Source organism: Typopeltis vanoorti, chromosome 1 (assembly GCF_054136105.1).
Source record: "Typopeltis vanoorti isolate ZY-2024b chromosome 1, IOZ_Tvanoo_1.0, whole genome shotgun sequence".
In the NCBI taxonomy this organism is placed as follows: Eukaryota; Metazoa; Arthropoda; class Arachnida; order Uropygi; family Thelyphonidae; genus Typopeltis; species Typopeltis vanoorti.
Window position 1 is genome coordinate 105562464 of NC_143549.1, and position 15018 is coordinate 105577481.

At 34.1% G+C, this 15018-nt stretch overlaps 1 protein-coding gene across 1 annotated transcript in view; it reads right to left on the reverse strand.

Annotated features, from left to right (window-relative positions):
- Nucleotides 1–15018, reverse strand: part of LOC150110287 (uncharacterized) — a 129871-nt gene that overhangs the window by 43202 nt on the left and 71651 nt on the right. Inside the window, exons 4-5 of the mRNA XM_090398761.1 lie at nucleotides 11663–11808; nucleotides 1910–2041 (exon numbers count right to left, since the gene is read on the reverse strand). Of these exons, the coding sequence (XP_090254887.1) occupies nucleotides 1910–2041; nucleotides 11663–11808 (278 nt within the window). The remainder of the gene's footprint in view (nucleotides 1–1909; nucleotides 2042–11662; nucleotides 11809–15018) is intronic.

The following is a 15018-nucleotide window of genomic DNA, read 5'->3' on the forward strand; positions in this document are numbered from 1 at the left end:
AGAGAGAGAGAGAGAGAGAGAGAGAGAGAGAGAGAGAGAGAGAGAGAGAGAGAGAAAGGATTCAATATGGTAATGAGCCAACAGCGCCCAGGCATTCCGATGCAAATATTACAGAAACTGGAAACTGCCTTTCCATTGGAGTTTTCTCAAGGTTTTGATTCGCAGCGGTTTCGAATTTACTACGAATAATCCAACAATGAAAACCTGAGATCAACTTCAGCCCTATGAGTGCCACAGCTTATTCCTGCGTGCGTTTAGCAGTGAATTACAAAAATCCTGAAGTTTAAAAAAAAAAATAATTGGTTCAACAGATAGACAGCAAATTATAATACAGCAGTGGTTTGTAAAGTGGACATATCAGAACACAGAAAGCATCCGAAACTCTCACGGTGAGGTATGACAGTAGACATCTTCCACATTTGTGATGTAAAAACCAAGAAGATATGCGTATATGATGACTACAACAACATGCTACTGATACCTGAGAGGAAGGAGAAGTTCCCTAGTCTGATGAATCCATACTGATGGTATAGCGACAGGAATCTGAATCAATTGACCTAATTTTCCAAGTGACAACACTACAGTTTGGTAATATTTTGTGGCAACCAAACGTTTCGTGATAACGAGGAAAATGACTTCCACAGCCTATTAGAACTGTGCTACTCACTAAATGCATCTTTTCAAGTTCACAGTTATCTGCTGGTAACGGTTGTTTCCATCAGGACAATTCACCATGTCACTGGACGCAGATCGTTCTGGAATAATTCCAGGTGTGTGAATGCTTTAATAAAGTATATTTTAGTGTACTTGTATTGTATTATATTTCTATGATTACCGCCATCTCCCAAAAACTTCTGTTTCATTGTTCTCAGTTTTCGGATTTCAACCAACTGATCGACTTCAGGATGAATGCTTTTATCTCATAATACTATACGAAATAAAGGCAGGATACAATTCAATCTGCATGATCCATCCACGTATGCAGTCCATCGTGTTCATACTGATTTTTGTATGTAATGATTTTATCTACCGAGTGATAACACTACACTTATTGAAAGCTGAAGCGACTTCAAACAGTTCCATGCTTGATCTCTAGAGCAGAATTGGTGGATTTAATCCTTAGTCAATGGGGAAAGGACTGATATAACAAAAAAAAAAAAAGAGTTCGAGACCTACTAAAGAATAACGCTGATGCTACTTGGTAGACAAGAGCACCAAATAAACGAGCCATTCACCCAACTGTATTATTATATTCAGACTTAAAATCAATGCTGGCACAAAATTTCATTCTTCTTATAACAACATCGTACATTTTGAACCACAAATCTGCATGGAAAAACATAATGAATCGATTTTATATACAGATAACAATTTGAGCGGATATCACAAATTTGCCGATAGTTGTGCTAATGAGTAATAAGAATGAATGTCAAGAAAGGATACCAGCAAAGCAGAGAAAGTGGATTAAGTTCTTTACTATGAATTTCATCAAAGAAATCTGCTTTTAATATTAAGAAAGCTACTAACTTCTGTGATCAAAACAAAAGATTTCATCCGAGTTACTTGATCGCCGAAAGCGGACAACAAGACAGAATAGTGTTGGATCTCCAACAGTAATTTCTTCTCTCTCTCTCTCTCTCTCTCTCTCTCTCTCTCTCTCTCTCTCTCTCTCTCTCTCTCTCTCTCTCTATGGTCATTAAATCTCTTTTAATTAGAACCTGACTCACGTTTCTATAGAAACGAATGGAAAATAGGTTAACAAAAATACTTCTAGGTAAATTACATTCGAACTTGAGATTGTGATTTCTCTTCTGAAAGTCATTAATATTTTACTCTTCTTTTCTTTATGCCAGAGTAATTATCTCATACACACAACAACGGTTGATTCAGCATTATGTAACGTACGTACCTGGAGGGCTGGCATTTTGTTGACAGCGGCAGGTAAATCTCAGCTTACAACTCAGTTTCTTGTGCTCTATAAGTTTATGTATGCCGGGAAATAACTCTTTACAATTGCCGCAGATCAAGATGTCTGGCTCACCTGTAAAGATACAAACACAATGCTGAAGTTAATATTAAAATTATTTCCATTCTTCCTAAGCTAGTTTGATGCTAATTTCAAGATATTTTATATTACATTAAAATTCGAATAAATATCTAATTTTTAATGATATATGACTTTAAAATATAAATTTAATATTCAGTAAAAGCATATAATAAAACAGGTTACTAAAATTAGTGAAATAACTAGGTTTATATTGACAAACAAATGCAAGTTTAATAATTGAACTGTGTCTGTTGACTGGAAAAAAAAGGAAAGATTCCAATCCTCTAAGAATTGAAGAATCTTTATAAGAACTTTGAAAGTAAGTTAGCCAGTTTCATACGAGTTTTGTCGATTTTTTTTTTCGGTAACTCTGGGTTTTTTATTTCAAAAAAACAAGCAAACTGGTCAGAAGAACACACGACCTTGCATGCAGTTTTCATAAATTGAATCTATATAACAGAACTATACGACAGAACTAGCATATTTCACTCTATTTTTCTTTCTAACATTACTCACTGTATCATAGTCGGGAATGGAGTCTGATAATTCACAAGACGACATTGATTAAATACTAAGTTTTGGCAGGAAAAGTAGACTGACAAATGTCTTCGTATTACAGTTGGAAAGAACAACGCGATATGCGTCCTATGGTTGGAAAAGATCTGGAATAGATTATTGTTAATAAAATGGGTAACATTTAATAATATAAAGGATCTTTTCCAAGTATAAGTGGACTATCATGAGGAAGTAAACGTTTTCATTTCGGGTGAAAAAAGACAAGCCTGACCTGAGAACACACTCCAATAAAGAACTCTAGAACTTTATAACTGGCTTGGGGGGGGGGGAAGATGAAGTATTATAGCTAAGAACTGTATACGTCACAGTCTTCCTATCACCATTACTTGCTATGCCTGTTTTAATGTAATAACTTTATTAACGTTTTATTTCCAAAAGAATATCAAATTGATTAAAATAAAGTACGCACAAAAAAGTTGTAGCAGACATTTGGTCGGTAAAATCTGGATATGCAAAAAATTAAAACTTTCAGGAATACTACGTCCCTTCTTGCAATTTTGCAATATTTTCAAAATAACTAATAAAAACAGATGTCTGATCTTGCAGGGTATTTCAATGAATGCTGAAAAAAATTTCAGCGAGTGCTCTTTAAAAAAAAAAAGAAAAAAAAAAAGGAATATCCAGTATACGATTACCCCCACTGTTTTCCTTGGTTGAGGCAATATTTTTTCTCTAAATATCGAACAGAGATTATACCTAAATATTTTGTAAAGGAATGCGGTTGCAAACGATAAAACGTGAATTTATGCTACTGAATACCTTTGGTATCGACCAACCAGATCACTTCCACCACTTATCAATTTATTTTGACATCATACGCTAAAAAGAATGATACCGTAACATTTTTAGAAAGATTATTATAATTCTATGGGGAAAAAAATAGTTGAGAACCTTTGCTTTAAAAAAAAAAAAAAGAAACATTAGTATGACAAATATCAACGAATAATTAAAATTCTTCCCATCAAATTTTGCTAAGAATGAAATCACAATCACGCGCTGAAATCACTTGGATTATTTAAATTTGATGCTCAAGTTGTCCATGTACGTATCACGTGTTATAGACATACCCAGTAAATGAAGCACCTCATTTGTTTACTTGTAAAGTGCACGCGCTATTTGGCACCGATGTTAACAGACTGGAAATTAATGAACTGACCCACAGTTGTCACTGTGGAAAACAAAATGTAAACCTTCCTCTCTCAGGAGTCTCGTGTTATTTCTTTAAAGCATCGCAGCTATTTTCAGACCACCAATTTTTGCTTTACTGTGATTCATATATTTTCTTAGAGCAAGCCGACATATTTTCGTAAGTTAGCTTGGGAAATGTGTTCATCAACAAATGATATCGTTGACTGATAACTTCAGATACCTGTCATGTGGTGAAATAACTCTAAAATAATAAGATTATCAATTCAAATATGTCAGTTTTTATAGAAAGAGAAAGATTGGAATTCCAAATTAAAAGTTCATTGATCCGAAGCACCTTAACCATCTTAGCACCAAGATATGGTGGTCAAAAGTGAGTAAACCTCATCCAAAAAGAATGAAAATATGACTCAGTTGCTATCTGAAACCATATTACTACCTTTAATATATATATATATTTTGAAGTTAACATGTAAGCTGTCATTCCGATTAATACGGTATAAGAAAAACAGATAATTTATTGAATAAGATATTATTGCAAGAATAAATAACATTTATATTTTTGCAGTATTTTGCATAGTACTACATAATAGCTTCCATAATATTACGCTGTAATTACATTGAAGTGTAATTTGAAATAGAGCTTCCGTAGCTTAGTGGTTTCAACGAAGCCCTTTGGTTAGAAAGAGCTGGGTCCGAATCCTGTCTGCTACGCGAAAAAAAACCATCATCAGGAATTTTCAATGAAGGGTCTAATACGGATGTGAAAGGGTTTGTCCCCTCTTCCCTGGATACACAGGTTTATCATTTTGCAAAACGGCTAGGAGAACACATGGAAATACATATTTAGGCATAAAACGAATCATACCAACTTCAAATTCTGGTTTATAAAGTTAATCTGTAAAAGATGGTGGACTGCTGATTATTCTTATTCAAGTTATTTACGTATATAATTTTAATTTTAATTTTAAGAAACAAGAAACGGAAAATCACCTGGAGAAGATAAGCCAGGTTCAGAACTATATAAATACGCAGGAACAAGATTCAAAAAAAGACCCATATTATTTTTAAATAAAATCTACTCAACTGGTATCCCCCCAGTAGAATGGAAAAAAGAATTGTAATTCCTATCTTTAAGAAAGGTAATAGAGATGACCCTAAAAACTATAGAGGTATCAGTATACTAAATTCCTGTTACAAAATATATAGCAGAATCTCAAATAACAAAGTAATGAAATATTCCGAAAACTTTATTCTAGAGGTACAAAATGGATTTAGAAAAGGACGATCATGTATAAACCCAGCCTTTTGCCTAAAATTAATAGTAGAGAAAAGAAGAGAATATAATTTGGAAACACATATTGCATTTATTGACTTTGAAAAAGCATTTGACAAAGTTAAAAGAAACATATTATTTAACATATTAAAAGAAAAACAAATACCAAATAATATCCTAAAAGCTATCACAAGTATATACGAAAATAATCAAACACAAATAAGATTAAATCACGAGCTATCATATACAAGAGAGATAAACCAAGGGGTCCGACAGGGATGTCCCCTCTCAGCAACTCTTTTTAATATCTACTTAAATGAAATAATAATAAAATGTAGTAAAAATTTACACCAAGGAATTAAACTTTCACCTACAGTTAACTTAAACACTCTCCTCTTTGCAGACGACCAAATAATAATTACAAATTCTGAAGATAACTTACAGAAAGCTATTTTAAATCTAAATGAGATATCCAAAGATTATGGTATGATAATATCAACGGAAAAATCAAAAACTATGGCCTTTAAAGGACAAGATCCAGCAAGAACTAAAATAGTAATAGATAACAAGATCTTAGAACAGGTGAATTCATTTAACTACCTAGGATATATGATCACATATGAAAATGAAAAAGATATAAACGTAAAAATTGCAAAATATTTGAAAATAACAGGTGTAATTAACTCTATATTTAAACCAAACCTAGTTCAAAAACAAACCAGGCTAAAAGTATACAATACATTAGCCTTACTGGTCTTAATGTATGGAAGCGAAATCTGGACAATAAAACAAAAAGACAAACAAAGATTAACAACAGCAGAAATGAAGTTTATGAGAAAAACTGCAAAGTATACTCTATTTGATCACAAAAGAAACGAAGATATTATGAAAGAATTAAACCAAGAACCAGTAATAGAAAAAATTAAAAAATATAAACATAAATGGATGGAACACGTTCAAAGAATGAAAACAGAAAGATTACTAAAACAAGCCTTAAAGTACAAGCCGTTAGGAAAAAGAAAACCACGACGTCCTCTTAAACGATGACTTCTAAGGCCGGAACAGGCCATGCTAGGCCTAAATCCTTGATACGTATGATGATGATGATTTTAAATCAATACCTAACCTCCTTGAATCAAGGGTAAGGAAGCAGGTTCGAACATGAAATTATTTTGTCCTTATAAGGACTGGCTTAAAGGGGCGAAGCAAGATGCTTTTCATATTCCCCGTTATCTGTAGAGAACAGTGCATGGATAAGGTGTTATTGAGCTATTAAAGCTCTGATCATGGCAGGAGGGTAACAGCAATAGCCGAGCCTCAGTTAAAACTTCATTAGCTAAGCATTGCCATCCATTACCCTCCAAGGTTATTGGATTTCCTAATCTTCTATTTGTGGTAATGCAATGAATATATATTTTCTATATATAAATAATGAAAAGGTGTATTAATTATAAGTTAAATACTCTGGAACAAACAAAAATTATTAAAAGTTTTTTTTCTTTAATTATGAAAACATCAGATATTTTAGATGTATTTTTTAGAAAAAAATTTTTTATTGACAAATTAGAAAAATTTTAGATTTTTTTATAGTTAGAAGTAATGAAGCCTCCAGAAACGAATTGTATTTAAGTTACATGCAAACTAATTGGTTGTTGTAACTTATATTCTCTGCAACGTTCTATGATGAAAGTTTTGTAAAAAAAAAAAAGTAAATGAGCGTTAAGGTATTGTATGTAGTACATGTAAACACGGTAAACACTACATTTAAAACACATCGGTATTACTGTACAAAAGTTATTAGTCATCAGAGATGAACAGCAGTAAACCCAGCCAAGTGCTGCATGCAAGAGGTAAAAATAACGAATACAGAAGAATGAGCGGAGTCACTGTATGTTAAGGAGGAGAAAGACATAGTGAAATTTGTATATTTCCCTTAATATATCTTCTTTGTATATCTGGGCGGCCCGGCTCATAGAACATTCTACGCATTCATGCATAGAAATACCATTTTTTTCTCTGTTCCAGAAAAGTAATTCTTGGCAGGGAAGATCGTAGTGGAATCTATAATAGTGTTCTCCAAGTATTCTAAAACTTTATTTAGGAACACGGAAAAAACAAAAGAAATAAAAGAAAGTTGAGCATGTGTTTCTAAGATGTTTTGGATTTTTGTTTGTAATGTGTTTTCTAATTTAAGCACATCAGAAGGAGATTCCCAGTTTAAGTGAGAGATAACCTTGATGCGTTGAGTGTATTGTTGTTTTAACCAATAAAAAATCAAAAATATTTCTTATAAATAGTTAAGAAATAAAAACTATCAACAGATTTCAGATATTTCTACTACTTATAATATTAACAAAATTTCTCCTCATTAATTAAAAAAATAAATAAAATTTAATACGCTTGATATAAAAGCTAAGGGATTGTTTAGTAGTTTATGTTTTCTTTTTTTCGCTCTCGATTTTTCAGTCGATAAAATATATCAAAATCGGGAGAAAATAATTTTCTATTCACCGATTACAGCGGCGTTTCTCTCCCTGATTTTTTTTTATTTAAAACCGATCTTTGAAATAAGGATTTTTCCTGAGAAAACTTAGACTTTTAATCCTGCAACTCTCAAATTTGCCATTTGAGCACATTTCTCAAATTTGCGCGCGCGCGCGCGCACACACACACACACACACACACACACACACACACACACACACACACACACACACACACACACACACACACACACACACCATCTTCATCATTCCGATCCGCCTAAGGCGTATTCAGGCCACCATGTTTTCAGTCCATTTCCTTCTAAGTGTTCTTGGTGGTATCTTTCCTTCTGCTCTTTCGTTTTGGAGAATTTGAGAAAATTTTGTATTGTGTATACACATCTATACCACTGATCTCCTGATTGGTTTTCATTTCAGTCCATTGTGTGTTATTTACTTTTGCCAAACATTTGTTTTCTAGACCATTAATCTTTTCTCTTCCTTCTGTTTGATAACCCACATCTATGCACTATAAAGAACTCTGGGGAGTATCATTGTGTGGACTTGGATTTTAAGTTCTTTGAATAGACGCATACTCTATCATATAATCGTAAGTTGAATCATAGAAGACCACCCTACAGTTATTCTGTTTGATGGTTTCTTCACAATTCAACCTTTCTCTGATCAATGTGCCTAGGTAATTGAATTTTTTAACCTTATCCAGTTCATTTTCTTCCACTTCTAAGATAAGTGGATGCGGATTCCATCTAGGATCAGAGAAACCTTTATAAAGGGCTTTTCAACTGAAGGCAAAAAGGTGAAAGCTTTGTCTTTCTTTCAAAATAGACAAACTAACACAACCTTATTTGATTCAGCTGTCATTCCGGAAAACAAAGGTAGAAAATAATAATACTAGTTAGGATTAGGAACAACCCTTCCAAATACCACACTTGAATTGAAGTCAAGTGTGGCGATGATGAAAGGGAAAGATCGCCTACCTACCATGTTTCAAAAATTTAGAGATAAACAGCTCCTTCTGCTATTTTTAGGGAATGAAATGGCGTAGATAATTAATTTCTTTAATATTTTCTCCTTCGTATAACTCGAAAATAGAAATTGAGTACTGAGATGGACTGCTATAGATAATTTTACTAGAAATATATGTAGTTAAATGTGTTGTCTGGAGTTTGAGAAATGAAATATGAAAAATAATTAAATATTCAAGAACTATCAGACTGGAAAAATAAAAATAACACAACGATATAAAAGCTTAATTAAGTTCTGAAGAAAGCTTTAGTTATAATGACACAGATAATTATATTCAACGTCCAGTTTTGTTAGCAAGACACGAGCAAACTATGGAAACGAATATTTTGAGCTAAACTGTTCGAATTAATAAATGTCGTCTGCTCTTATTCCTGCATTCAATTGATGTACTTACAGTCAAATATCATGCTACGGAAATCACATTTGCTAGAAGCCATAAGTAAACAATAAAAATTTATTTATTATCCATCACATATTATTTAATTACATATCAGTATTAAAGAAGATAGTAATTTGGAAAAGACAGCTAGAAATTTTATCTCTTCAGAGTAAGTCCTACAAGATTTTTAAATTAATTCGCTAGTTCTAACATAAAAGAATCCAATTTTAAATAAAATTCAATTTATTTTAGAATTCTACCATAATATTTATTGCATAAAATTTTATATATTCCTATAATACAGAATCCAATAAAATAAAATATACCTTTGGAGGGTAACGGATGGCAATGCTGTAGCTAATGAAGTTCTAACTGAGGCTCGGATATTGCTGTTACCCTCCTCCCATGATCAGAGCTTTAATTGCTCAATAACACCTTATCCCTACACTATCCTCTACAGATAACGGGGAATATGAAAAGCATTCTTGCTTTGCCCCTTTAAGCCAGTCCTTATCCTTATAAGGACTTTAAGAATATTTTTGGCAATGAAGTTTTAACAGAAGCTCGGCTATTGCCGAGCTTCGCAACTATGACTAGAGCTTTTAGCTCAATAACACTCCATCCACACAGATTTTCTTCATTCAGATGACGGGATAAAGAGTCAAGGACTCAGTCCATCTCCCAGTTCTTTTAAAAACATTTTTGGAAGATTCCGGGACAAGAATAGCTCCAATGTAGCTCATGCATGTCGTACGAGGCGACTAAATTGGGTATCCAGGGCGGGTAATGGATGGTAAGGCTGTAGCCAATGAAGTTCTAACTGAGGCTCGGCTATTGCTGTTACCCCCCTGCCATGATCAGAGCTTTATATAGCTGAATAACACCTTATCCTTACACTGTCCTCTACAGATAACGGGGAATATGAAAAGCATTCTTGCTTCGCCCATCTAGCCAGTTCTTTTAAGGACTTTAAGAATATTTTTGAAAATTCTCTGTCTTCCCTTTATCTACAATTGTACATTAATCTTTTCGACAACGAATTTCGAATTAGAGTTTAGCTTGAGATTAAATAACAAATGCCCCAGAAAAATCTACATATTTAACGACTATTTGCTTTCTGTACCAACTGTATATTGTATGAGGGCAATCTTTATGAAAAATGTGTAGAGTTTTAAAGCGACTTACATTATTAAAATACTCACAAATTATTCAAATATGTATGTGTTTCTGAAAAATTGCTAACTTCCTTAAGCATCAAATATTGATGGCAATTTCTCTCTTCTTGGTTAAGTCGCATTAAATTTTAAGATGTTTATCTTCTACGTTTCACGTAACACATAAAATATATATTAAATAGCTAAACGTGCCGCTACGTAATCTGGCGTGGAGACAACTGAACATCCACAGATCTTCCACGGAGAGTTAAGTTCAATAAATATTTTCATGGATATTAAAAACTGCATTTATTTCGATCCAGAATAGCTTTGCCGAACGTATGCGTTTTTTTTTTTTTTTTAAGTTGTAATTCCGGTTCTTTAGGCATGGGCATGAACAGCAAAATTACCTCAGACTAGGTTAACATTTTCCCTTGGTGATTTTTAAGGACTATTGCTTCTCCATACGTTACGATATCTCAATGAATACTATCGGAATAGACTAATTACGAAATTCAATACAGTATTTGGTTAGTAAACAAAATCGCGATAATATTCATCTTCTCTTTATGTGTAAGGCTTAATGGTTTGCAACAGCAACCTATCTTCTCCATAAATTTAAATGATGCTAAGATGGGTAAGTTAATCCTGTCTGCAGTGACTGGTGAAGAAGTCAACGGACAACATACTGTGAGGAACAGACAGGCATGACACCCACTTAATAAGACGTAGGACCACCTTTCGCTGCGATGACTGCGACAATCCTACGGGGCATACTTTCTACAAGCGTACAGTAAGGATTAATGAGAATTTTAAACCATTTTTCCTATAGGAATGTAACGAGGGCTTGGGCTTTGGTGTGGCTGACGTCCCTTGACTTCACCCGCTATAAATGTGTGGTGACCTTCGTGTCCACAAACCACGCATTTATAGCAGCTACCCTTTGTAGCACCCTACGGTTACGTTCAGTGAGTGTGGCGGGTCGTCCACTGCGGGCAGCACTTACAATTCACTCCCTGCGCTTCCATCCCAGTATGGTACCACTTACTGTTGGCCTGAGATGGCCCAATGTGTTCAACAATTTGCCAAATAGATAGACCTACAACATGGCATTCTATCACAAGGCCTCTTTCTAACCCCGTCAGTTCCTTTCTCGCAGCCATTACACCCTAACTCAGTTGCACGGAGTGGGGAGTATCGTATTATTCCTCCAATTTATACCGGGTACAGGCAGGTGACCTGTTACATTGCACGATGACTTTGCGCAGGATGTCCGTTGACTTCTTTCCAAGCAGTGTATATATTCTGAATGTCGGTTTGTCTGCCTTGATGGGTAAAACCCTAGTTTCTGGAGGGGGAAAAAACTGTGCCCTGTGCGTATGTCTGGCTAATCAACATCGGTTGAAAACTTCAAAAATGTCTTGCCGACTGTGTTCATCGTCTTCATAATATCAATATTTTTATTTTATTTTATTTTAACCACAAGATCTCAGTTCATAAATAAAATGTAAGCATAATAACTTCATAAAGAACACCTTTAAGTATTAAACTTACCGTTACTGTACAGTGCATTAAGGGCAGCTTGTTGCTTCTCCGTCAATTTTGGAGGGCGAGTTTTTGGTCTGGGTGTTAAAGGAAATCCAAGTATGTCCGTGCGAGGTCGCTTCAGTGGTGGAGCCGCTTGTCTGGGTCCTAGAAACCTGCATAAAATGCAGGGAAAAATAAATTTCGCAGTATTACCAAATAAAAGATTAGTAACCATAATAATTTTATAATGAAGTAGTTATAATATTAACCATTCAATATGGCCAAGATATTAAAACAGGAATAAAAAATAAAGAAATCGGAGAACTTTATTCAAGGAGTTAATGTGATCTATGTGCTCCATAACTTATTGTAATAATTACATTTTTATTGTTTTATTAGAAGCAAGAATTAATAATTCTGCAATGGGTCTCCAGGGTAATCCACCAATCATAGTGACATTTATTTATAGAGCAGCGATCCAGTAGTGGCCACAACTGTTAGAAAGTCACAATAAACACCACGTTGCTTTACAAACACCAATTTTATCTCTCTAGTGAGCTTTTTCCTTTTATATCGTCCCGTCATTCGCAGCAGAGCTAAGATACCTCGGGGAGAGATAAAACAAGCAGTCTGGAGAGAGAGAGAGAGAGAGAGAGAGAGAGAGAGAGAGAGAGAGAGAGAGAGAGAGAGAGAGAGAGAGACTTTTCGAATATTTACGACACACACCTCACAGCTGAACGCAGACAGAGTATACGAGGACATTAAATGCAAGAAACCCTATAAAGATTAATATCCCCCATTAAAGTAGCTCTCCGGCCTCTTAACTGCCTCGCAGGATTTTATTCCACATAGGCACTAAGCAGTGATGCGCACGCACACACACACACACATGTTGTGCTGGTTGTCATGTGACTGCAGAGACATTTATCTAGACTTACGCGTAGAACCCGATTTTGTAGCAATTTTTAATATATGAGCAACAAGCCACAAGGGACTTTGCTATTCATAGCCCAGAGTTGAGATTGGCAGAGAATTTAAGTTCATTTTTTTTTTCTTTCTCGAAATATGTTATGGACTTCGGTTTTCGGTTTTATGAAACGTACAAGAAGTTCTCATGCGTGATATGACGCCATGAACTCTGGAGGAAGAATATAAATAAAGGTTCATGGCCATCGATAAAACAAAATTGGTTGCAGAACCGATTTTAGGATACAAGATCGCTTTTACGCTTTATAACCTACTTTCTGATGGAGGATGGCTTTGGTTATCAAAAAGAAATTTTGGATATAGTTCGCTATGATTAGAACTGAGTGTAGGTTATTTTAACTCGCTATGTTATACGGTTTGAATTTTTTTAAAAAAATATAATAAAATCCTGTTCTTTTACCAGGATTGAGCTGAAAAGTGAAATGTTTTTTTTTTCAATAAATAAATCTATACTCATCTCTCTCTCTCTCTCTCTCTCTCTCTCTGAGAAACCTTTCTATTATTACCAAACCTAAGTGTTTAAGAAGATGGATTATTTGACTGTAAGAGATCGATTATCCTGAAGAATTGAAGATGGAGAGGAATGTGCCTAAACAAAGAAAGTTTCTATTTCTTTCCCTCTCTTTTTTCTTTATGAAGGTCATACGAATGCCATTTTTTTTTTTTTTTTTTTTGTGAGATTCAATTTATGACTAAATGTTAGTCACAAAATTCGTGTTAAGCAACTGATTTTAGAAGTCATCTGACAAGAATTATTACCACACTAATTATGGTAATGCAATCTGATTTATTGGCGGTTTTTAAGACGTGGTTGATTGAGGGGGTTGTTTTCAACCAACCGTCGCTTAGTCCAAATCCCACTGTGGCATAAACGTTTGTGAATGTCGTTAGATGATAAAGGTCTTTGAGTTCAATTTGAGATCAGCATCCTGTTCAACGAAGGCCTGAAGTTGCTTGAAAAACAATGTTTGGTCTACCTGAGGGTTTCTCAGGTTATTTAACCTACTGATCCACTTGAAATAGTGTGGTTGGCTCAGTGATTAGCGAATCTGTTCTTCAGTCAAAAGGCTGCAGTTCGAAGCCCTCTTGGGAATGGATGTTTGTGAGTGTCCTACTAACTCTGTGTGGAAAGGAAATCTGCTACCCTATTACTTATTTTAGCAGAAGACCACTGCCAAAACCCAATGAGGTGGGAGTTACGATACGGCGTCAAGTGACGTCAAATGTGAATACTTTTTTTTTTTTTTTTTTGAATCCACACACCACTAACAGCTTTTAACCCTCCCTGGATATGGTTCAAAAGACAGAAATTATTTTATAGATTGTATTTTTGAACAAAACATAAATATAAAAAATGAGGCGAAAATAACTGCTAGATACAAAATAGACAAACGCAGAAATCCGATACACTTTAGAGGCAACGCTTTCTCGAAATTTGCTGCAGTTATATAGAAATGAGGCTTAATAAAATAAACGTCGTTCATAAACAGAGTAGAAGAGAGAGGATCGAAAAAAAGAAATAGTTCCTAAAAGTCAAGGACTTTTTAATTAAAGTTAGGAATTTAATTAAATTAGGAATGGTTTATCAAGATTAAAATATCAAAATAAATATTTCTAATTACTAGAAAAGTTTTAGAAAAATGTAATTTTTAGATGTATTCAAGTATGCAATTTAAATGCTGAAACTTGAGAAATTGAAATCGATTATAATGTTGATTTGTTAAAATAAAACAATTTAAAGCTAATGGACAAATATCATGCATAAGGTATTGTTTTGGTTATAGAACGACTGTAATTAAATTCAAACTATAATATTCTGTACAGAATCAGAAGCAAAATCATCATAATATTCCATAAAAATTAATAAATCAAATAAAATATTATTGAAAGTTTAAAGTTAAATGAAATATTAAATTATTATCAATTAAAATTAAAGTTAAAAAATTTAAAAATCATAATCTATAAAACACCAAATAATTTTAAGAAAAGCTAAACTTTTCTTAAATTATTAGATCTAGAAATGTCAAGAGAGGACTTCCAGGGTAACAAAAACAAATGGCAATGCTGTAGCCAATGAAGTTTTAACTAAGTTCGGCTATTGCCGTTACCCAGCCATGACTAGAGCCTCTTAGCTCGATAACACTCCATCCACACAGATTCACTTCATTCAGATGACGGGATAAAGAGTCAAGGACTCAGTCCATCGTCCAGTTCTTATAAGAATAAGAAATGTCAAAGCTGTAGCCAATGAAATTCTCACTGAGGCTTGGACATTGCTGTTACCCTCCTTCCATGATCAGAGCTTTAAATAGCTCAATAACACCTTAACCCTACACTGTCCTCTACAGATAACGGGGAAGATGAAAAGCATTCTTGCTTTGCCCCTTTAAGCCAGT